Source organism: Ovis canadensis, chromosome 15, assembly GCF_042477335.2.
Source record: "Ovis canadensis isolate MfBH-ARS-UI-01 breed Bighorn chromosome 15, ARS-UI_OviCan_v2, whole genome shotgun sequence".
NCBI lineage: Eukaryota > Metazoa > Chordata > Mammalia > Artiodactyla > Bovidae > Ovis > Ovis canadensis.
Window position 1 is genome coordinate 44,299,225 of NC_091259.1, and position 23,207 is coordinate 44,322,431.

Sequence of the window (23,207 nt, forward strand, 5' to 3'; positions counted from 1 at the left end):
CTTCTCTGATCTCTATAAATAGTTTTGAACTCTCTTCATTTTGACTTCCTTCAGAGTGTTGGTGTACACTAAGTTTACTTGTTTATTCTGAATCTGGGTTGTCATCCCTACACAAGTCTTAGAAACCTTTTAGATGAACTATACATGGAAACTCTAATTTCCATGTTTTTAAATTTAAAATTTTCCACATTTCAAAATCAGGTTATGAGCATTAATTTCTACTAGACATAGATACCAACATAATTAGCATATTATGTAATTTTGTTAAGACAATAATATTGTGTTTTATGGGGGAAGCTACTTTTATATAGTCAATGAATTTGGACCATTTTATAAAGAATCTTCTCACACAGTATCAATGAGATTGCAGTAGATAAGTAAGAATCTAGAGACTGGGGCAATACTGTGTATCATCTGTGCAGCATAGAGCAGTGCCTTGGGGTAGCAAAGCTGGATTTGATTATGTTGGCTGAAACCTGCTAGTTAGGGCAGGACCATGGATTTGGACATGTAGGATGATTTTTCATCACAAGCAAGACTGATAAAAAAGGTGTTATCTGGTGACCCCTAAGTTATGTCAGAGAGTTGAGGTAACCAGAACTCTAAATTCCCAGGTAGCTTCCCAGGTGGCTCAGAGAGTAAAGAATCTGCCTGCAATGCAGGAGATGTGGGTTCAATCCCTGGGTCAGGAAGATCCTTTGGAGGATGGTAACCCACTCCAGTGTTCTTGCCTGGAGAATCCTATGGGCAGAGGAGCCTGGAAGGCTACAGTCCATAGGGTTGCAAAGAGTCGGACATGACTGAGCATGAGTGCAATGCGCATATGCTAAATTATTAAATACTTTGGCTAATGTGGGTCTTACTGTTTATAAAAATTATACTTTGAAAGAATTAAATCTATATGTTCAGATGCTATTGGTACAGACCATACTTAGGAGACTTGGTGTATGCAGTGTTCTTGTCATTCACATGAATTTGGAGAGGAGAATACTATTTGACTGGACCCTGGACAAGGAAAACATTTTTGCCCCAAACTGAACTATAGTAATTTCACCTGTGTGACAGCAAGACAAGGAGAGGAGTAGCATCACATGTAAAAGTCTTGAAGTGGTGGTTAACTGTATAGTTTGATCCCCTAAACAGCAAGAAGAATAACTGCTATGTTGTCTCTCTTTTTGCTCTTTTTTCATCTACCTGTAAACTGAAACAATTCCATCAGTTCAGTTCAGTTCAGTTCAGTCGCTCAGTCGTGTCCGACTCTTTGCAACCCCATGAATCACAGCACGCCAGGCCTCCCTGTCCATCACCAACTCCCGGAGTTCACTCAGATTCACGTCCATCGAGTCAGTGATGCCTTCCAGCCATCTCCTCCTCTGTTGTCCCCTTCTCCTCCTGCCCCCAATCCCTCCCAGCATCAGAGTCTTTTCCAAAGAGTCAACTCTTTGCATGAGGTGGCCAAAGTACTGGAGTTTCAGCTTTAGCATCATTCCTTCCAAAGAAATCCCAGGGCTGATCTCCTTCAGAATGGACTGGCTGGATCTCCTTGCAGTCCAAGGGACTCTCAAGAGTCTCCTCCAACACCACAGTTCAAAAGCATCAATTCCATATTGTTTTTTTTAAAATTAATTTTTATTGGAGTATGATTCTTTTCAATGTTGTCTTAATTTCTACTGTACAGCAAAATGAATCACCCACAAACGTACATATATCCTCTCCCTTTTGGATTTCCTTCCCATTCAGGTCACCAAAGTGCATTAAGTAGAGTTCCCTATGCTATACAATATGTTCTCAATAGTTATCTATTTTATATGTAATATCAGTAGTGTATGTGAGTCAGTCTCAGTCTCCCAATTGCTCCCACTTCCACTGCCCTCTTGATACCCCTGTATTTGTTCTCTACATCTGTGTCTCTGCTTTTGCTTTGCAAGTAAGATTATCTATACTATTTTCTCTAGATTCAAATTCTGTATTGTTTTTGCCTCCGACTGATTGAATACTCATCATTTCCAGAAAGCAAAGACCACCTTGGGGTTATGTTCACTGTTAAAGCTGACTGTTTCTGAATCCATATAGTACATTCTAAACAAATATATTTAGAGCTATCAGCTTTCTCCCCTTCTGATAATTTGACCCATTGTTCTGGGCATTTCAGGGTCCCCATGTGAACACCAGCCAAGCTCTCCCACCTTGGTAGGTTGCTGAGGGGGCAGACTGACTACAGAGATTGTACCAGTTTCAGGGGAACATGTATCAAAATAACTTGTGAAGAATTTCCCCTATTGAGTTTTAATCCTTAGTTAACTTCCCCCCTTTTAAAACTGATTCTCTAATTAGAGAAATCTTTCTAGAAAGTAACCTATCAGGGCCTAGAACATACACCACAGAATATTGGTTGCTTTACTTTATCACATCATGATAAAGCAAAGACTGAGAGATACAGCAGTCCAGGGTAAGATAAATGCAGTTGAGCACCTGTGTTTGTGAAAACGAACAACAACAAAAAGCTTTTGTAGCTGCCAATGTGTATATCAGAGCGATTGAACTGACTGTAAAATGAAGATACTGGATAGACTCCTTGTGTGCCAGGGATGGTTCAGCTGACCATGGACTTCATGTAGCTGGGATTTTTAAAAATGAATGCTTCTAAAGCAGCACCCTTAACGTTTCCCAGGAGATCCTAGGAACAGGATGTCTGCCTATTCATGACTCCTTACTTAGTTATATTAAATATTATGATAACAGTTAAAGTTTATTGAATAATTACTTTGTGCCAAACAGTGTGTTAAATGTTCCACATGGACTATATTTATTTAATTCTTACTTGAACATGTCACTTAGCCTTGCTGAGCCTCACTTCTTTATCATCTAAAAAAAATAAGTCATGATTTGTCCACTGCTCAGTGTGGGTATGAAGATTAAGTTTCTTAAAGTATATGAAAGCTTTTTGAAAAAATTCTAAAGAACTACGTTTGGGGACAAAGTCTGACCATGAGACCTGAGTAAATTTAACTACATTAAACTGCATTCTTATCCACTAGAAATGTGGTTCAAGAACTGAGCATTTGACCTAGATATACTGCCTCTCTGTCTGATGGCCAAAAGCAATTTTACTCTAATATACCTAATGCTTCTTTAAGAAAAAAAAATTTTGGAAAATATACATAAAATAATACTTTTTATATTAACCATTTTTCAGTGTACAACTCAATAGTATTAATACATCTACAGTTTTTAGTAACCATAATCATGATCTATACTCCAAAATTTTTAATCGTCAACAACAGAAAAACTGTGGCCGTAAACAGTAACTCTCCTTATTCCCTTACCCCAAACCCCTGGAAGCTTCTGTTCTGCTATTTCTGTATGTGAATTTGCCTGTTCTAGATACTCTATATGAATAGAATCATACGATATTAGTCCCTCTGTGTCTGGCTTCTTTACTAAGCATAGTGTTTTCAAGGTCCCTCCATATTGTAGCATATCTCAAAAGTCCATTCTTTCCCCACATTCTGGCTATTGTCAATAATGCTTCTGTGAGCATTGATATGCAAATACTTGTTTGTGTCCCTGTTTTCAGTTCTTTTGGATATATACGTAGGAACGGGATTGTTGAATAATATGGGTAGTTCTATGTTTAATCTTTTGAGATACCATCAAACTGTTTTCCATAGGGGTTGTACCTTTCACATTTCCAACCAGCAATGCAACAGTGTTCCAGTTTCTTTATATCCTCACCAATACTTGTTACTTTCCTATTTTTGAAAAAAAAATATAGACATCCTAATAGATGTGACGTGGTATCTCATTGTGCTTTTGGTTTTCATTTCCCTAATGATTAGTGATTTTGAGCATCTTTCATGTGCTTACTGGAAATTTGTATAGCTTCTTGGAAATATATCTGTTTAAGTATGTTGCCTAGTTTTAAATTTAGTTGTTTGTTTACCCTTACTGAATTTTGGGATTTCTTATATATTCTAGATATTAATCCTTTGTCAAACTTATGATTTGCAAGTTTTTTTTTTCCTCATTTTGTGGGTTGTCTTTTCATTTACTTGATAGTATCTTTTGATACACAAAAGTTTAATTCTGATGAAGTCTGATTTTTCTGTTTTTCTTTTGTTGTCTGTACTATTGCTGTCATATCCATGAAATTACTGCCAAATCCAAAGATTTACTCCTGTGTTTTCCTCTAAGAGTTTTATAGTTTCAGTACTTAAGTTTAGGTCTTTGATCCATTCCATTAATTTTTGTATATGGTGTAAGTTAAGGATCCAACTTCACATTTTTGCATGTGGATATCAGTTTTTCCAGCACCATTTGTTGAAAATATGTCTTTTCCCCAGTAAATGGTCTTGGTGCCCTGATTTTAAAAAAGTCAATGAACTGTATATGTAAAGGTTTATGTCTGGGCTATCTATTCTGCTTCATGAGTCTATATACTTGTTTTTATGTAACTATTATACTCTTTTAATTGCTCTAGCTTTGAAGTAAATTTTGAAGTCAGAAAATATGAGCCTTCCAACTCTACTTTTCTTTCTCAAGATTTGTTTTAGCTGTTGGGGCTCCATGCAGTTCCAAATAAATTTGAGGATTGACTTTTCCATTTCTGGATTGTTGAATTTTGATAAAAATTTCACTGAATCTGTAGATTGCTTTGTTGATCTTAACAATGTTAAGTCTTCCTGTCTATGAACCTGAATGCCTTTCTGTTTATTTAGAGCTTTAAAAATTTATTTCAAAAATGTTTTATAGCTTCCCAGTGTACAAATCTTTGCCTTATTTGTTAAATTTATTGCTAAGTGTTTGATTCTTTTAGATACTATTGTAAATAGAATTGCTTCTTAATTTCCTTTTGGATTGTTCATTGCAGGAATATAGAAACACATTTGTTTTTTGTATATTAATCTTATACCCTGAAACTGCTGCTGAATTTATTTATTGGCCCTAGTCATGAATTATTTGGGATTTTCTATATATAGGGCCACTTCATATGCAAATAGACATGGTTTTACCTATTTTTATCAATTTGGATGCCTTTTTTTTTTCTTTTTTTGTCTAAAAGTACTAGCTAGAATTTCTAGCACAGTGTTGTATAGCAGCAGTGAAAGTGGGTATAATTGTCCCCAATCTTAGTCAAAAAACTTTTCAATTTTTTCCACTGTGATGTTAGCTGTGGGTTTTTCAGAAATACCCTTTATCATGCTGATGAACTTTCTCTCTATTCCTAGTTTTCTGAGAATTTTTATCATGAAATGTTGGATTTTGGCAAATGCCTTTTCTGCCTCAATTGAGATGATCATGTGGATTTTTTCCCCATTGTTCTATTAATGTTATGTATTGCATTGATTTTTTTCATGTTGAACCACCCTTGCATTCCTGGGATAAATCCTACTTTGTCATGGTGAATAATCCTCTTGATATGCTTTTGGATTTAATATGCTAATATTTTTTGAGCATTTTAATATTCATGCAAGATATTAATCTATATTTTTTGTGTTTTGTGATGTCTTTATCTGTCTTTATCTTGTTATCAAAGTTATATTGGCCTCATTGCCTCAGTTAGGATATGTTTCCCCTTCAATTTTTTGAAGATTTTATAAGGATTAATGTTAATTTTTCTTAAATGTTCAATAGATTGGTGAGGCCATCTAACTGGTCCAAGAATTTTCTGTTTTAGGAGGTTTTTGATTGCTGATTTAATCTCTTTATTTGTTACAGGTTTGTTTATATTATCCATTTCTCCTTAAGTCAGTTTAGGTAATTAATGTGTTTAAAGGAATTTTTCATTTCTTCCAGATTGTATAATTTGTTGGTGTATAGTTGCTACTTAATACTTCTTTTTAATTCCTTTGCTTCAGTTAGCATTTATTGGCCACCATTTATTTTCTGGTATCTGTATCTATATATATTAATATATGTATGCATATATATATATATATATATATTCTCATTAAATTTTTATAACAACTCTAAACCATAAGTGACATTATCTGCATTTTGTTTAAAAAAGAAACTAAAAGTCAAAGAAGATAATTAACTTTCTACACCTTCACCCCAGAAATTAGTATAGATAGATTTTGGATTGAAGTTCTGAATTTTATACTCTTGCAGGCATGATCTAAGCATAAAGAATATAAAAAAAAGTCTAACTTTTGTGTATGTATGTGTAAAAGGTGTGATTTATATGTATGGGGTTATCAAAATGACATCTTGTGAAGCTTGCCATTTCTATCTTTTCTTGAATATTTAAAGCGGAGGCATGTAACCACTACTGCCGGAATACTTCATTAATTAAAGTCATCTACTTGAAATCAAGCTCAGCTGGTAGAGAATCCATCTGCAGTGCAGGAGACCCCAGTTGGATTCCTGGGTTGGGAAGATTCCCTGGAGAAGGGATAGGCTACACACTCCAGTATTCTTGGGTTTCCCTGGTGGCTCAGCTGGTAAAGAATCCACCTGCAATGTGGGAGACCTAGGTTCAGTCCCTGGGTTGGGAAGATCCCCTGGAGAAAGGAAAGACTACCCACTTCAATGTTCTGGCCTGGAGAATGTCACAAAGAGTCAGACACAACTGAGCCACTTTCACTTTCACCCTTGGAATCAACGCATTTCTGAGGTTCTTCAGATTAGTACTCTCTTTTAAATGAGTATTTAGGTCCAAGAAGAAAATATATATGCTCACCTGTATAAAATAACCTAGTTTTATGGAGATTGAGATTATTTTAAATGTGCCCTTCTTCATATATGGAGGCTATATCATTGGTGAGCTCTCATTAAGTCATAAACTTTAAGTTGTTATTTTAAGTTAATTTCTTATAATGTGGATGCATTTATGTTATTTCATCCATACTCACTTATTTAATTGCTATTGTGACAAATTCCATGGTTTTCATATGATTATCTAAGAGCCTGGATGCATTTATGAAATAAGTGAAGAAATTAAGATGATCCTTGATTTTTAGCTCCTTTAAAGGTATGAAAAAGAATGCAGATGCTCTTAGAAAAAGTCTTGAGATCAAGACTCTCCTCATCATTGGTCTATTCTTTGATGAATAGAGGAGAAATTTAGCAGGAGAAATAAGAACATCATGATCTCAGCAATATATACTGTAATCTATGCCAATTTTTTTTTTGTCCAATTGTTCTCAGAACAAATTAAAGGTTTTGTTTTATTTTTAGGATTCTAAATATGTCATTCATTGCCTGCTAACTTTTGCTGCAATGTGGTGTGATGTCTCACAAAGATAAATTCAGATTGATTATTGCATTCCCTCGGAATATAGAGGAGTTATAATATTTTGCTATTCTGAATATATTCATCCAAGCAAGATGCAGTGTGGCAGGTCCAAGTCTATATTGGTGATTGTGATGGAAATATTTACATGTTGTAGCAAAAATGATGATAACTTAAAGAAATGGGGTCTATCTATGAGTTATTTGGCAACTCAAATAACTTACCATCATCCTGTGATACCATCATACCAAAAAATCTGTGAGAGTAGGGATGTGTAGTACTTTTTCCTGTTTTTTTGGAGGATGGAAAATGAGCCATGAGACTTTAAGCCAGTAACCAAAGAATCTTTGAGTCCTGTCTCCTAGTTTAATTTATCTTTCTTCTCTGCTCCTCCCAAACTCTTTAAATAAGTTAATATCTGAAGTTAGCATCTTAGAAGACTGTAACCATCCCAGTCCCTTGTCTTCCTAAAGAATCAAAGAAAATGGACAGATTTTTATCCATGGGAGTTTTTGCTTTTTAATAAAAATAAAGTTTATATTTGAATCACAGAAACTAGTATTCTTGTAGGAGGTAGCCTGTGTCTAATGGGTCCTACATTCATGATACAAGTGCCTCCTTCTCCAGTGTTTACATCTTATTAAGTTTTGGCTTCATTTCACTTTCCTTGAAAATTAAAAAACATACTTTCTTTCATTCAGGGGCTCTTGCTATGGAGCCACTTTGATTCTAGATTTGTGGCAAGTGAAACTAATGTCAGTCTAATTTTCCATAGGTTTTAAATCCTGTTTCATATTTGTTCTATAATCTTCAGATAAAAATAATTGGTTGTAAAACCTGGAAGCCTAGAGAGATGGATTTATGTAATGGACATTATTTCCCAAATTAGCATTTAGAAGTTGTCTTCTTATACTAGAGGTAGCAAGGGCCAGATTACAGCAGTGCCTACCTAAAACCAACCTGTTTCAACAGGCTTCATCTTCTTTTGTACAAATTTAAAGAGAATGGGTCCTCACGCAAGCATTTCAAATCCAGAGACAAATTTGAAAAAAATTGCTACAACATGTTGACTGATTTCTTGCCAAGTCAGCCGCTAAGAACTTTTTCTTGATGGACTCTTACACACAGTTAAAGGTGAGGGGGCAGGGAGAGGAAGCATGTAACTTTTTAAAAGAGGAGTTAAATCTCTCTACCTATTAAATCTTCTCTTCTACTTTTAACCGCCCCCCACCTCTTCTTCACCCTTATCCTCTCCCTTTTCCTTTTTTTCTCCCTTCTTATCAGTCCCTGTAATATTCTCTGTTGCTTTAATGTATTCATTTTTACTTTTAGTACTGATACAATGATATGTTCTGGAGAAATAGCTTTCCAAAGATTATATTCAGATATACAGATTCAAACCAGCAGAAAGGTTAAAAACATTTTAAAATTTGCTTGTCAGCAGTGGAAAGAAAGCTGTTTGTAGCCAGCAGGTGAGCTGGAGAGTACTACAGGGTGTGGTAGAGATAGTAATAAATTAACTGGCAAGCCAAAAACTATGTTTAAAAAAATCAGCTATTTCATAGCATAGAAGCATGACAGCTATGAAAAAAGGAGTGCCCCAGGGAATTCTTTCAGAGTTTGATTTTTTTAAAATATGTTTGACATGAAAAATGTTTTAGTACAAATAAAGCAACTGGTATTAAACTTACAGGGAGGGGGTTATGGTTTAGAGTTAGTATGAATAATGCATGATATTTAAAGAAAGAACAGCTCTAAAATGTTCTGAGAGGCAACCCATGTTGATAGTTGGAATGGTGATTTTTTCCCCTATTTTTGAAGCATCATTAATTCAGCATCATTTTGTGATTTTTTAACCTGATAAGATATCAACCAAGGAAATACTATTTGACTTAGATTAGGATATTCTTTCTTCAGATAATTTAGTTTAAATATCGAGAGGATCAGTAGAATTATTTAAGTGTAAAGCAACAGTCATTTACTATAAAAAATAATTTGGCCTAGTTATCTTTTTTAAAAAGCTCATGTAGCCCTGCAAACCAAAATCAACCTCATGGAAGGGGAAAAACAAGATCAGATATTTTGAACATTACTCCATAGGAGACCAGCACAATATAGTGTTAGTGAATGCATTGTAGCAGTGCTCCATATGCAATCAGAAGCCAATTGTTACTGGACTGTGTACAAGCACACACTGTGCTCAATGGTCTGATGAGGTATTATGGATATGATGCAAAGAGACTGTGTAGATTAGAAGCTAACAATTTGTTAAAAGTGAAAGCAACTTAACATTTACATTGGGTCAGCTGAGTAGCACTTCATGTAGCAAACAGGATGAGTTCCAAGGAACCAGGGGCACCAGGAAGGCTCCGGGTATTAGTGTCCATGCAGAAAAAGAGAGATTTCATTGCTTTCTAGTTGACTACCTTTATTACGGTGATTCTTTCTACACTTTTCATTATTACATTCAGCTTTTAGTGTGGAAAAGTTCTTGCAAAACAGCATGATTATTGGAAATGTCCAAAATGTGTGGAGGAATAGCCTATTAAAATATAGCCTACAGATAGTACGTAGCACTGCCTTTAAAATAAGTAGCTGAAGCCAAAGTGATACTCCATTAAATCACTGATAGTGTGTAATTTGTCCATATGTATTAATTTTGATTTCAGTTAGCACTATCACAATACATCCCTCATTACTTTCTATTGGTTCTTCAGGTTGCTTGCTTCACACAGCCTGTGCTCTTAGGTCATAGAAGGTACTTTAGCCCTGCTGTTTAGGAGTGGTCTGGAGCCAGAAACACATTAATAAGATGTTGCACTGATCTCTCCTGAACCATGCTCAGTCTCGACCAGACTTTTAATATAGATGTCACATGTAAATTGTGTGGTTATTTAATCAAATCATCATCAAAGAATATGTGATAAGTGCCTAGTGTGTGTCATGATTCTGTGGTAGTTTCCACCGAAAGTTAGTGCAGAAAACAGTCTCCTATCTTTTTGGGATACCAGGCATTTCACAGAATGTTGGCAAAGATTAGCTTCTCTCTTACCCCTCTCAAATTAAAGAGGTTGCATTTAAATTTTTTTCTCGACTTTTTTTTTTTAATAAAATAAAGGTTAGGGTTATGGACAGTCAATAACTCTTAATCTTTTTTGGACTGTGATACTCTGCCTTGTCTACCAAGCCAAAACGTTTTGTTGTTTTAATATAAAAACCTTAATGCTTTCTCGGTGAACTGAATGTCAGCCTGGCTTTAAGATATTTTTTTACTCTTAAAAAAATGATGTATTACAAGATTTGTAATGGAGTGAACATGCTTGAATTGCACATTTAATTTTTTTAACATCACATTCATGTTTTGCCAGTTTGCCTACCAGCTATCTGTTAACAAAAAGTTCCAAGGCAGCCCTGCAAGTCTGTGCCCAACTAAGCCTTTTGTTTCTGCAGATGTTTGGGCTTAGAGCAATGTTGTAAAGCTCAGGCAATCCAAGGACCATGTTTGTACTTGTCTGCTGTGATTCCCAGAGCATTGTCTAAACCTGTATGCATTGTTCTTTCTGACAGGTGATAACTACCCCGTACAGTTCATTCCATCAACAATGGCAGCTGCTGCTGCTTCTGGACTCAGCCCTTTACAGCTCCAGGTAAGTGCCAGAAGAAAAAAATGTGGGATATGAGCCAGTACTTTAGTGGAAAACTGCTAACCAGCTGTATGCTAAATAATGACCTGAATGTTAAATAATTTTTTAAGCATAGCCTGGAAGGATTAACACCTTATGTACTTACCATACTGCAAATAGAAGAAAAAACTGTCAGTGTCAATATTTTTAAAGGAAAAAATGATGTCATGACTTAGTACTATATATTCTCTATCAGGTAAGTTAATGGTTTTACAATTGTTTATGGCTAGTTGATATTGGGTATGTTAGCTTTGTCCTTATAACTTCTTCATCCATGTCTCCATTCACATCCAAATTAGCTTTTACATCCAAGTATCAAAACAGACAACAACACTGGATATTTTCCTTCTTGCAACTCATAGAAAAGGGAGTTGTTATTACCAAATTACTTGAACTATTTGGTAAAATGCAAACACATTGTCCCTGAATATGTGTATCATCAGCCTCATCCTCATACCAGGTCAAAAGACTGGGCATGGTGTCTGATCAGATTCTAGATTGGTGTTCTTTATAAAGCTAAAATTGGAGAGAAAGCTCTTTGGAAGCTAATTTTTAAAAATCCCTTGCACCTTATCTTCTTCATAGTAAAATGGGAAGCGGAGGACTAAGTGATCGATCTTTGCACCCTTTTTGTAATCCTGTCTTATGGAAAATTGATATTAAATATGAGTGTATATTTTAACAAAAACAGAAAGAAAGTATCATTAAAATTAATGGTTAGGCAAGCAGTATATGAGCATTTAGAAAATATAGGATGATAATTTGAATTTCAATGCATTGAACAAAGATAGTTTTTTACTCTTATAATGTACTGTGATGATTTTTCAATTTTCTTAAATAATCTAGGGAATAGCAACTAACTGGGCATTTTTATTTCTTCTTTGCTATTCCTTATATGACTTGAATGTAAAAAATGTACAGATTTTTATGTGAAAAATATAATTTTAAACATTCTCAGTTGAGTCTACAAATAACGAATTTTTACAGTACTTTAAGCAGTTCTTGTCATAAGCCTCATCCAGCAAGTCTTGAAGATGTCTAGCATTATGGATCCATTATGGATGCCTAGCAGAGCTAGAGATTTTGCCTCATGAAAGCAGCAGCCCTATCTCTTCTAAGCCCTCACCTTCTCCACTACTAACAGGGAACTTATTGCAGCTGGAAAAAATATAAAAAGAAACCTAACTCACAGTCAGTCTAATCTATTTCTCCTTTTTCCATAGCTGTGCCATTGAGTGTCTTCTTGAGTCAGAGGCAAAAATAAGAAACCAGTACCACTGTTTGATCCTATAATCAAGTTTCTGTGAAAGACAGTATCTGGGTCCTAAACCCTACTTTCTGTTCTTTGGTGTGGTCAGTACCCTGGATTTAGAAATATGTGTTCTGTTTCATGAGTTCTGACAGTATGTTTTGTCTTTTTTTTTTTTTTTCTGAATATGCTACTAAACAGAAAGGTCATGTCTCCCACCCACAAATTAACCCAAGGCTAAAGGGCCTAAGTGACCGTTTGGGCAGGAGTTTGGACACCTTTGAACATGGTGGTGGCCACTCTTACAACCACAAACAGATTGAGGTATGAATGCTTACATTGGTGCTTCATTGGGTGGGGGACTGGATTGTTCAGTCATATTCTAGGCTTTTTTGACAAGTGCCAAACACTCAAACACTAAAATATAATGTTTCGCCTTTTCTCATGCCTAAGGAGGCTCATTTTCACTCCTTTTCTTTCAGAGAAAAAGTCAAACCCCAAACCAGTGCCTCTGAAGTAGATTGTTTATTGCTATATATTTAGGCAAATTCTTTACATACTTTCAAAACCATCTTTATTTCCCTTACCCTTTTTTCTTTATGTATAGTGCTGCATAGTAGTTTAAAAAAAAGAAACACTTAAACATTAAGAAAAAAACAAGAACTTCAGTTCACCGTGTATCAACCCTGTAGAGTTGATAAAATATCATTCTGTTTTTATAGACAAAACAACAGAGGTTCAGAGAAGTCAAGTTATTTAACCAAGACTACAAAATTTTCTTGGAGTCAGTGATTATCCAGGATTTCTAATTCTATCTATTTCAGGTTTTCTAATTTAGTTTTCTCTGACTGAATTTGAGGTTGGGTGCCTGGGCCTGACTGGTTGTTTTTTGCCCCGTAGACTTATATAGTAGCTCTTTCATACTGAACTTCCAATAAAGCTCTTTGTTGTTTTTGTGAGATGTTCTTACTGCATGGGAGAAGATGCCTCATATAGCTCTTTTAAAAAGCAAACCCCTTTCTACTATAGGGACCCAGTCCTCCTCTCTCCAATATCGTGCTTAATTCCTCTATTATATCATTGGAAAACCTCTTTAGGGCTATCAGATTCTAGAGGGTTGCTAGCTATCCTTCCTTAGAAGTGAGAAAGCTCAACTTCTCATTTCATTCTTTAGGACTATCAGATATTGGAGTGTTGCTAGCTATCCCTCCTTCTTAGAAGTGAGAAAGCTCACAAGAAGAAAGAAGAGAACAAGATCAAAGGACACCTTGGAAGTAGCCTAAGGAAGAGTTTGAGTTCAGAGCTTGTCACTTGCCTTCTTCCTTTCCCTTTCCCTTTGATTATAAGAAGTATACAGGGGGTTCCACCCAGACATGACAAGGCATACTGTTAGAGTATCTGCTATCTTCTATGCAGCCAAAAGGAATTTCTTTTCTAAGGGTTCCTTTTGGCTGTAGAGAAGGTGCCACGTTTCTGGACGTTCTGACATCTACTGTGCTTAGGATTGCTAAACGGAGAGATAACCGGACACTAGGAACAATTCTTTGAATTAGCAAGGCTTACCTATTCAGGACAGCTAGTTCAAATTTTAAGTACTTGGAAGAATGTGAAAGCAGAGGACCTTGGCTCAGATTCAAAACTTCCTCTCCTCTTGACCTTTTTTTCTCTTGAGGTGTTGAGTTCTATTCCATCGGCCTTCCCTGAGCCAGTTTTCTACCCAGTTTCTCCTCTTAGTTTTTCACTTGAGTTGACATCTCTTCCCCACACCATCACAGACCTCTGATGCTGTCAAATCTGGCTTCTCCTGGGTTTCTGGAAATCACGATGTCATATATGTGAGTGCCAGACAGTGTAAAGCTGTAGCAATGCTGATCTAGGAGCACGTGTCTGTCACTTTAATTAGGCTGAACACAGAACCTGGTAAGGTGGAGGCCCTCGGCTTTGGAGGGTAAGCTTGGGTTGGTAGGAGAGTTTCCTGTTGTTGTTGTTGTTTTATTCTGGCTCTGTTCTCTTGTTTCCACTTTTTGCGCTTTTCCTTGCATGTCAGGAAACCATTGCTGTTTGCTTGTATGGTACACTATTTAGAAAAGATGGATCTTATTTGAAAGGCAGATTTCTCAAACTTTCTTACTGTGAGTGTAACAGGTTTATTGAGTGTCCCATGAGCAGCACAGAGGACAGCAATATCTAAGTTGTTACAGACACTAACATTTTAAATCTTGACTAAAAGTAGAGAGAAAACAATAATATTTTGCTTTATTGATTTTAGTCTACTTTCTTTTCTAGCTCAGGTTTTCTCCATTCCTTTAACAAGCTAAAATGTCACAGCTCTGTCAACAATTATGATAACAATAAACTGGGGATACTAAGCATTACAATATGTTAATGAGTTTTATTTCTATTTAGAGAGTCTTAGGAAGAAAAGCCGCAATGCATGTATACCACTACAACCTCCACACACACTCTGCTGAGTTGAAAAGAAGTGGTCGTCTCTACCTGATATATAGTTAATTTGTCCTTCAAAGGTTTTTCACTTCTAGCATTGTGAGCTGGGGTCATCTTAACAGTAAAGTCATGGTCTGGAAGCCTGAAGTTTTGTTATCACCTGAGAAAAGATGGGAGCTGACTGTGGCTCAGATCATGAACTCCTTATTGCCAAATTCAGACTTAAACTGAAGAAAACAGGGAAAACCACTAGACCACTCAGGTATTACCTAAATCAAAGCCCTTACAATTATACAGTGGAAGTGACAAGCAGATTCAAGGGATTAGATCTGATTGACAGAGTGCCTGAAAAGCCATGGATGGAGGTTTATGACATTGCAGAGCAGTGATCAAGACCATCCCCAAGAAAAAGAAATGCAAAAAAAGGCAAAATGGTTGTCTGAGGAGGCCTTACAAATAGCTGAGAAAGGAAGAGAAGCTAAAGGCATAGGAGAAAAGGAAAGATACCCGTTTGAATGCAAAATCCCAAAGAACGGCAAGGAGAGATAAGAAAGTCTTCCTCAGTGATGAATGCAAAGAAATAGAGGAAAACGGTAGAATGGGAATTTTCTTCAAGAAAATTAGAGATACCAAGGGAACATTTCATGCAAAGATGAGCACAATAAAGGACAGAAGATATTAAGAAGAGGTGGCAAGAATACACAGAAGAACTATACAAAAAAGATTTTCATGACCCAGATAACCACGATTGTGTGATCACTCACCTAGAGCCAGACATCCTGGAATGCAAAGTGAAGTGGGCCTACGAACAAAGCTAATGAAGGTGATGGAATTCCAGCTGAGCTATTTCAAATCCTAAAAGATGATGCTGTGAAAGTGTTGCACCCAGTATGCCAGCAAATTTGGAAAACTCAGCAGTGGCCACAGGACTGGAAAAGGTCAGTTTTCATTCCAATCCCAAAGAAAGGCAATGCCATAGAATGTTCAAACTACTGCATAATTGCAGCCATCTCACATGCTAGCAAAATAATGCTCAAAATTCTCCAAGCCAGGCTTCAACAGTATGTGAATCGTGAACTTCCAGATGTTCAAGCTGGATTTCTAAAGGCAGAGGAACCAGAGATCAAATTGCCAACATCCTCTGGATCATCAAAAAAGCAAGAGAGTTCCAGAAAAAAATCTACTTTTGTTTTATTGACTACGCCAAAGCCTTTGTCTGTGTGGATCACAACAAACTGGGGAAAATTCTTAAAGAGATGGGAATACTAGATCACCTGACCTGCCTCATGAGAAATCTGTATGCAGGTCAAGAAGCAACAGTTAGAACCAGACATGGAACAACAGACTGGTTCCAAATTGGGAAAGGAGTACGTCAAGGCTGTATATTGTCACCCTGCTTATTTAGCTTATATGCAGAGTACATCATAAAAAATGCTGGGCTGGATGAATCACAGGTTAGAATCAAGATTGCCAGGAGAAAGATCAATAACCTCAGATACACAGATGACACCACCTTTAAGGCAGAAAGCAAAGAAGAACTAAAGAGTCTCTTGATGAAAGTGAAAGAGGAGAGTGAAAGAGTTGACTTAAAATTCAACATTCAGAAAACGAAGATCATGGCAAATAGTTGGGGAAACAATGGAAACAGTGAGAGACTATTTTGGGGGGTTCCAAAATCACTGCAGATGGTGACTGTAGCCATGAAATTTAAAAGACGCTTGCTCCTTGGAAGAAAAGCTGTGACCAACCTAGACAACATATTTAAAAGCTGAGACATTACTTTACCAACAAAGGTCCATCTAGTCAAAGCTGTGGTTTTTCCAGTAGTCATGTATGGATGTGAGAGTTGGACTATAAAGAAAGCTGAATGCTGAATAATTGATGCTTTTGAATTGTGTTGGAGAAGACTCTTGAGAGTCCCTTGGACTGCAAGGAGATCCAACAAGTTAATCCTAAAGGAAATCAGTCCTGAATATTCATTGGAAGGACTGATGCTGAAGCTGATACTTTGCCCACCTGACGCGAAGAACTGACTTATTGGAAAAGTCCCTGATGCTGGGAAAGATTGAGGGCGGGAGGAGAAGGGGATGACAGAGGAGGAGATGGTTAGATGACATCACTGACACAATGGATGAGTTTAAGTAGGTTCTGGGAGTTGGTGATGGACAGGGAAGCCTGGCCTGCTGCAGTCCATGGGGTCACCGAATCAGACACGACTGAGTGACTAAACTGAGAGAAAAGATATTTGAAAAGATCCTTCTTACATTAGCATATTCTAATACTTTCTTTAAAATAAGAAAGACACAGGAAAGTTTTCTTTTTTTTTTTAAACTCCATGCTGATCTAAGGCTCGTTTGCTGGTTTTCTCTGCCTCAGGGGCACAATATTAGGAGAGAGAAGTATGCTATTTTTAGTTGAACAGTTCAGCAGATGGAGTCATGAATGCTCATATATCTGAAGGTTGAGGGGCTTGAACCATTAATTTTGATAATGTATTTAACCCTGGGAACAATCAGAAACTGTAACTCTAAGGTTACAGTGCTTTTGACCTTTAGAGAACAGAGGGTACTTGCTACAGTAAACAATATATTATATTGCTACTTATTCTGAGTCTGTACTGGTATAAATTTCAGGACCAGTTGCCATTTGCTTTCCTCAGCTATGTTAGCATTGGTCCTTCAAGTAAGTCAAAAGGTAGTGTGGGGGGTGGGGGGTGGGTGGGGAACCAGTATAATGAGGCAGTCATGTAAATATGGCCTTTCAATAGCTAAGATGTTAGATTATTTTTGAAGAAACATTGTCTCAGAAATAAGCTCAGAATGACTCTTTTTTTTTTTGATGAAAAAGTGATTTTAGTGTATTGATTCATTTTTTGTGGTTACTTTCAATATGATAGATACCTAAGGTAATTTTGTTTTGTTTTTTAATTAGACATAATGTTGCCTCATAGTTGTAGTTTATATTAAATACAATTTAGTGCCATATCATGCAAAGTGGTACACCTGTCTCATACCTTCTTATTAAATGATGCATGCTTCTCTTTAGTAAATACAGCAGTTAAATATCACACAGTTTAAGAATTTCTAATTAAAATATCTCCACATGTCAGCATATTGGTAATGTATTATTTTAATCCATTTATTTTGTTTATGAAACAGTGACATATGTTTAGATTGTGAAATATATGAGCCTTAAAAATCACTTTATTGAAGAAAATTAATTCCTACAATACTGTCTCTGTAATGTGTTCACTCACCCAGTCAGTCACTGGCGGCACTGCCAGTCTTAATGTAGGGTAGACACACTTACCAGTTTTATCTGCAAAACAATCTCAGAAAGAAGCAATAATAGTTCTTTTTCTTAGTTCCAAACGATAGGGTTTTCTTCCTCTACTTAAAAAAAAAAAAATTCATTAATTCAAACCTGGCCCCCCAAAACACTTTCTGTTGCTTTAAAAACAAAACAAAACAATGAAGAATGGAACTGAGTTATGTATAAGGGATTCTGAGAGACCAATCAAAATTAAAAGCAAGCTAGTTACCTTTTCAAAGTTAGACATAGTAATTTGTTTGTCAGCAGGGAGACGTTTGGGTCAGCCCTGAAATAAAGTGACTGTCAGCAGTTATTCCTACAAGACAAGTAATTTCACTCAGTGTATTACTGACAGATTGCTCACTTCTGTGAATCACCAGAGAAAACAAACTTAATATTGTTACAGGCAGAGTTTCTGTCTTCATTAGCCTCAGAGAATGATTTTTATCTAACATTCAAAGCCTACCAAGCTGTAGTTGGAACATATTTTAACTACCAAGTTCTTATAATGATAGTATGTATGGGTGGTAGCCTGAATGAAAGGAAGTAAATATGAAAATTTTTAAAAATCAATGTAAATATATTTTCACTTTTACTTGATGGACATTATGTGTAGTTCTGGAAAGATTTGAGGAAAGCAGTATAATTAGAGCCTTGAAACACTAGAAAAACCCATCAACCATAAGTTATTCTTAAATGGAACTATTAAAGTCTTGCAAAGTTTGCAAAGATGGAGGAGAACAATTGAATTTTTGCAAAAGTGAATAGAAACACATATTTTATTTAAATGATATTGTCAATTTTCATGCTACAAATGGAAAGTGAAGAAGTGCCTATCAACATTGAGAATGTTCCATTTCTATTTTAGCTCCAGCCTGAATCTTTATGATATTATATTTAGATGCTCTTCTCTGGCTCATACCCTGCCTTCTTGTTTGAAATCATAAACATGCCTCAGTTCTGTGGAGGAATGAGAGTGAGTTAGCTGGACTGGGTGGGCTTTGGAGGTTGTGATTTCTAATAGAGAGATGAATAAAGAGTTGATTAGAGTGACCTATTACTAGCTACCTGATGGAAAAAAAGTAATGCACTGATTCAAAGCTTGTTCTGAGGATACCAACTAGGGGGTTGTGCTTTGAGGAGAAATGCTTGCTTTTCTCATAATCAGCCTTCTCTCACCCACTTTGACTTTAAAAGAGTGAAGGAATCTGGAAGGACCATTATAGCTGTGATTAGATGAGCTATGGACTAATAGAATAAACTCCATTTTGGAAGCAGAATCTTGAATGAGAGTTTCTGCTATTACTATGTTGTCCTGCACTGTTCTCAAATTGCCTCCTTTTTTCAGTTTGTTCCTTGTAAAAAAGGGACAATATTTTTTTACTGTGAGTAGTAAATGGATTAACAAGGCATGCATAAATTTCCACAAAAAATCATTATCAAGATAGGAAAAAAACTTTCCAACATCCCAAATAAGCAGTCAATTCTACTCTAGCTTTGCTGCCTAAGTGTTTCTCATGGGTGGCTCTGATCTACCAGAATGTGTCACTGAATTCAGGGATTTTTGTTTCTTTTGTTTACTGTTGAATCCTCAGTGTTGCCTATGACCATAGTTGGTAAATAAATTGAATTAGTGAATTTCCTTTTTGGTGGTCATCTGCAACTCAATCTTTGGATTTTTTTTTTCTTTTTGCAGGGGAGAGAGGATATGTTCAGCCAAGTGGTCTGTCTTTAGAGGCATATTCTCATATAAACAACTTTTCATTTCTAGGTAGGTTTCTTACAAATAATGGCAGGTGTTAAGGGAGTCTTGGTGAAGGTTAAAGACATATAGGTAGATCAGAGAAGGATGCAAAATATGAAGACATTTTCTAGTGTTTGGAAATATGACTTGTCATTGTATTCAAGAATACGATTATTCCTACCCACAAATTAAAACATTAGGTAAACTGGATTTTCTCGTAGAAATTTGATTTTCAGTTGATTTTCAAATAATATCTAAAAGTTGAGAGCATGCCTGTCTCACTAAGCTCTGTTAATTACTGTGTTTTAAGTCATTTATTTGATGGGATATTTGGCTGTACTCACAGAGATAGTTTAGTAGGAGCCCAGGACCTTGGAATTACACAACCAGTTCAGTTCTCTATCTTTCTTAGTGTAGCATTTCCACCCACATTCATTTAGCTCCAGCCTTACTAATTAATCCATACAACAAGGAACTCCTAGTATGTGAATACTTGTATTTAAATAGACTGCTTGTAACATGCAGTGGTTTCTAAAATAGTGACAAGTATTTCTATTCCTGTTTTTACCAAACTGGAGTTTTGAAGTATTGTTTGGTTGGCATCATGTATCTGTATGTTTATGAGTTATAATGAATTACCTTGGAATTAAGAGAGATGATGTGATTAAGAACATAGGGGAAGGTTTGAAAGCAAAGTATTCTGGTATTTTAAAAAATGCTTCACTCCAGTTTCCAACCATAGAGTAAGTCAGGATATGCAACATTTATGAAATTTAAATCAGAGAAAGATATGGTGGGTAACAGAACAGACTGAGCAGAATGGAAATATTTTTAAACCACTTTATTCAAGCATGATTGACATACAAAAAACTGAACATATTTAATATATACAACTGGATGAGTTTGGAGATAAGTATATATCCATGAATACATAACACAATCTATGCCATAAATATATCCATTTATCTCCAAAAGTTTCCTCTCACCATTAGTGTTATTATTATATGATAAGAACATTATTAGATAAGTGATAAGAGCATTTAACATAAGATCTACCCTCTTAGCAAGTTTTTAAGTGTACAATACAGTATTATTAACTATGGGCTTCAAGTTATACAGTAGATATCTAGGACTTTATTTTGCATAACTGAAACTTTGTGCTCTTTAACTAATACTTTCTGTTTCCCCTATCTCATCCCCTGGCAATCACTATTCTACTCTCTGATTCTATGAATTTGACTGTTTTAGATTCCTCATATAATTGGCATCACATAGTAATTGTCTTCTGTGTCTGAGTTATTTAAATTAGCATCTCTTCCAAGTTTCTCCATAATGTTACAAGTGGCAGGATGTCTTCCTCCTTTTTTAAGGCTAAATAATATTATATTTTATGTACATATTGCATTTTCTTTATCCATTCATCCATCAGTAGACATTTAGGTTGCTTTCATGCCTTCGCTATTGTGAATAACACTGCAATGAACATGAGAAAGCAAATACCTCTATAAACTCATGATTTCAATTCCTTTGGAGATATATCTAAAAGTTTCAGACTTTTTTTTACATTTAAGACTTCCTTTTCAAGGGTTTTTTTTTTTTTTTTTTGTATGGTTTAAGATAAAAGTTCAATTTCATTATTTTTCTCATGGATATTGAGTTTTCCCAATGACATTTATTGAAGAGACTATCCTTTCCCCATTGGGTATTCTTGTTGCCAGTGTTGAAAATCATTTGACTGTAATTTGTGCAGGTTTATCTCTGAGCTCTTTATTCTGCTCCATTGTATGCCCATATCTATATATCCATTGTATACCCATATCTATATATCCATTGTATGCCACTATCATTTTATTATTATTATAGCTTTGAGATATATTTTGAAATTAGGAGCTTTGTTCTTGTTCAGGTTTGCTTTGGATATTTGGGGTCTTTTGTGGATGCGTGTGATTTTAGAATTTTTTTTCTTTCTGTGAACAATTTCATTGAGACTTTGTTAGGAATTGCATTGCATCTATAGATTTTTGCAATTTTAGTTTTTCTAATCCAAAAGTATTTTTAAGTGATATTTTAATGAAAAGGAATTGAGAAGCTACATATAGTTGGATGGATTCCCAACACAGACGTGCCCCAGTGGAGGAATAAAACTTCTGATCAGTATCTAGGGCATATTCACTACTTTCCTGCCAATTCTTCCTTTCTGTTTTACTTGTAGAAATGTTCATACGCTACAGGTATGTATGTTGTGCAAATGCATATCAAATGAAAATTCAAGGAATATTTATAGTGACTTAAAGTCTCTCCTTACTGACTTGAAACCATCTTGCTTTAATTTGACTGTTCTAGATTATTAGGGTTAGGTTAATAATCACAGTTTAGATCTTCCAAGCCCAGATGGCACTATTAATAGATTCTTTTCTCAATTAAATATAAACAAACAAGCACTCAACACCTGCTATGTACTAAATATCCACTGTGCCAGTTGCTGTATGGATAAAAAGTCATATACTTTCTTCTTTCTTTCCTCTCATAATTGGTGACATCAGTACAGCCATCTTGAGTCACACTGAGAAGAATTAATGTAACATTACTTTCTCTAGCTTTATAAATACCAATTCCTTTATATATATAGTCATTTAATCCTGGTTTGGCTAAGTGCTTGCATTGCTTTTTAATAGACAAAAATGGAGGAAAAATAGAGCCAAATTTATTTCCCCAGGCCACTACACTCTTGGCCATTTGGTGAAGCAAAACCTTAAATGAAAAAAATCTTAATTTCCAGTACACTGAGTTCATTTCTTTTTTCTTTTTCTTTTTTATTTTACTTTATTTTACTTTACAATACTGTATTGGTTTTGCTGTAATAGAACTGCCTTATGACCTAGCAATCCCACTGCTGGGCATACACACTGAGGAAACCAGAATTGAATGAGTTCATTTCTTACTGTGTGTTCCTCTTATAGCCCGCTCTGGACACAACTGAAGCAACTTAGCAGTAGCAGCATAATACCTATAAACAACCTTTGATGTCATAATACAGATTAACCTAGACTATGATCCTTGGTACATTATCAGGAATTTTCCTAATGCTGTTTAGTCTGGAGTAGAATGAACTAAAAATAATAGATGATAGATGTGTATACAGATTTTATTGCTTAAAATATATACTTGTGTTGACCATCAAACTCTCCAAAGTACAAACATACAGTGCTCATTTGAAGCCAGTTTGAAATAGTTTCTTTTAATCTAGAAAATCAATTTGGGGGATATTTATCAGGTTTTCACTAGTTCACTTATTCACTTGAATTAAATAACTAGTGAAGTATTATTACATCTTTTCTTTTAAAATCCTTATTACTTGAAATTACACCTGTTAGTTTTGAATGACTGACAAGTGACATAAATCTTACTGTCTCTTGGAATTGTATCAAAATATTTTTTGAAAAGGAAGCTTATAAATGATTGTGCTCAGGAAATTTGAAAAAGTTTGTGTGAAAATTAAAACAACAAATTTAACAATTTGTTCAGTTATTTAACAATATT

General features: G+C 35.5%; 1 protein-coding gene across 50 annotated transcripts in view; it reads left to right on the top strand.

Moving 5' to 3' along the window:
• Positions 1–23,207, top strand: part of SOX6 (SRY-box transcription factor 6) — a 715,111-nt gene that overhangs the window by 578,070 nt on the left and 113,834 nt on the right. For 27 of the 50 annotated variants that reach the window (XM_069554258.1, XM_069554268.1, XM_069554273.1 and 24 more), the window contains 2 exons: positions 10,802–10,881; positions 12,368–12,490. In XM_069554258.1, coding sequence (XP_069410359.1) covers positions 10,802–10,881; positions 12,368–12,490 — 203 coding nt within the window. The remainder of the gene's footprint in view (positions 1–10,801; positions 10,882–12,367; positions 12,491–23,207) is intronic. The other 23 variants (XM_069554287.1, XM_069554297.1, XM_069554295.1 and 20 more) reach the window with 1 other exon arrangement.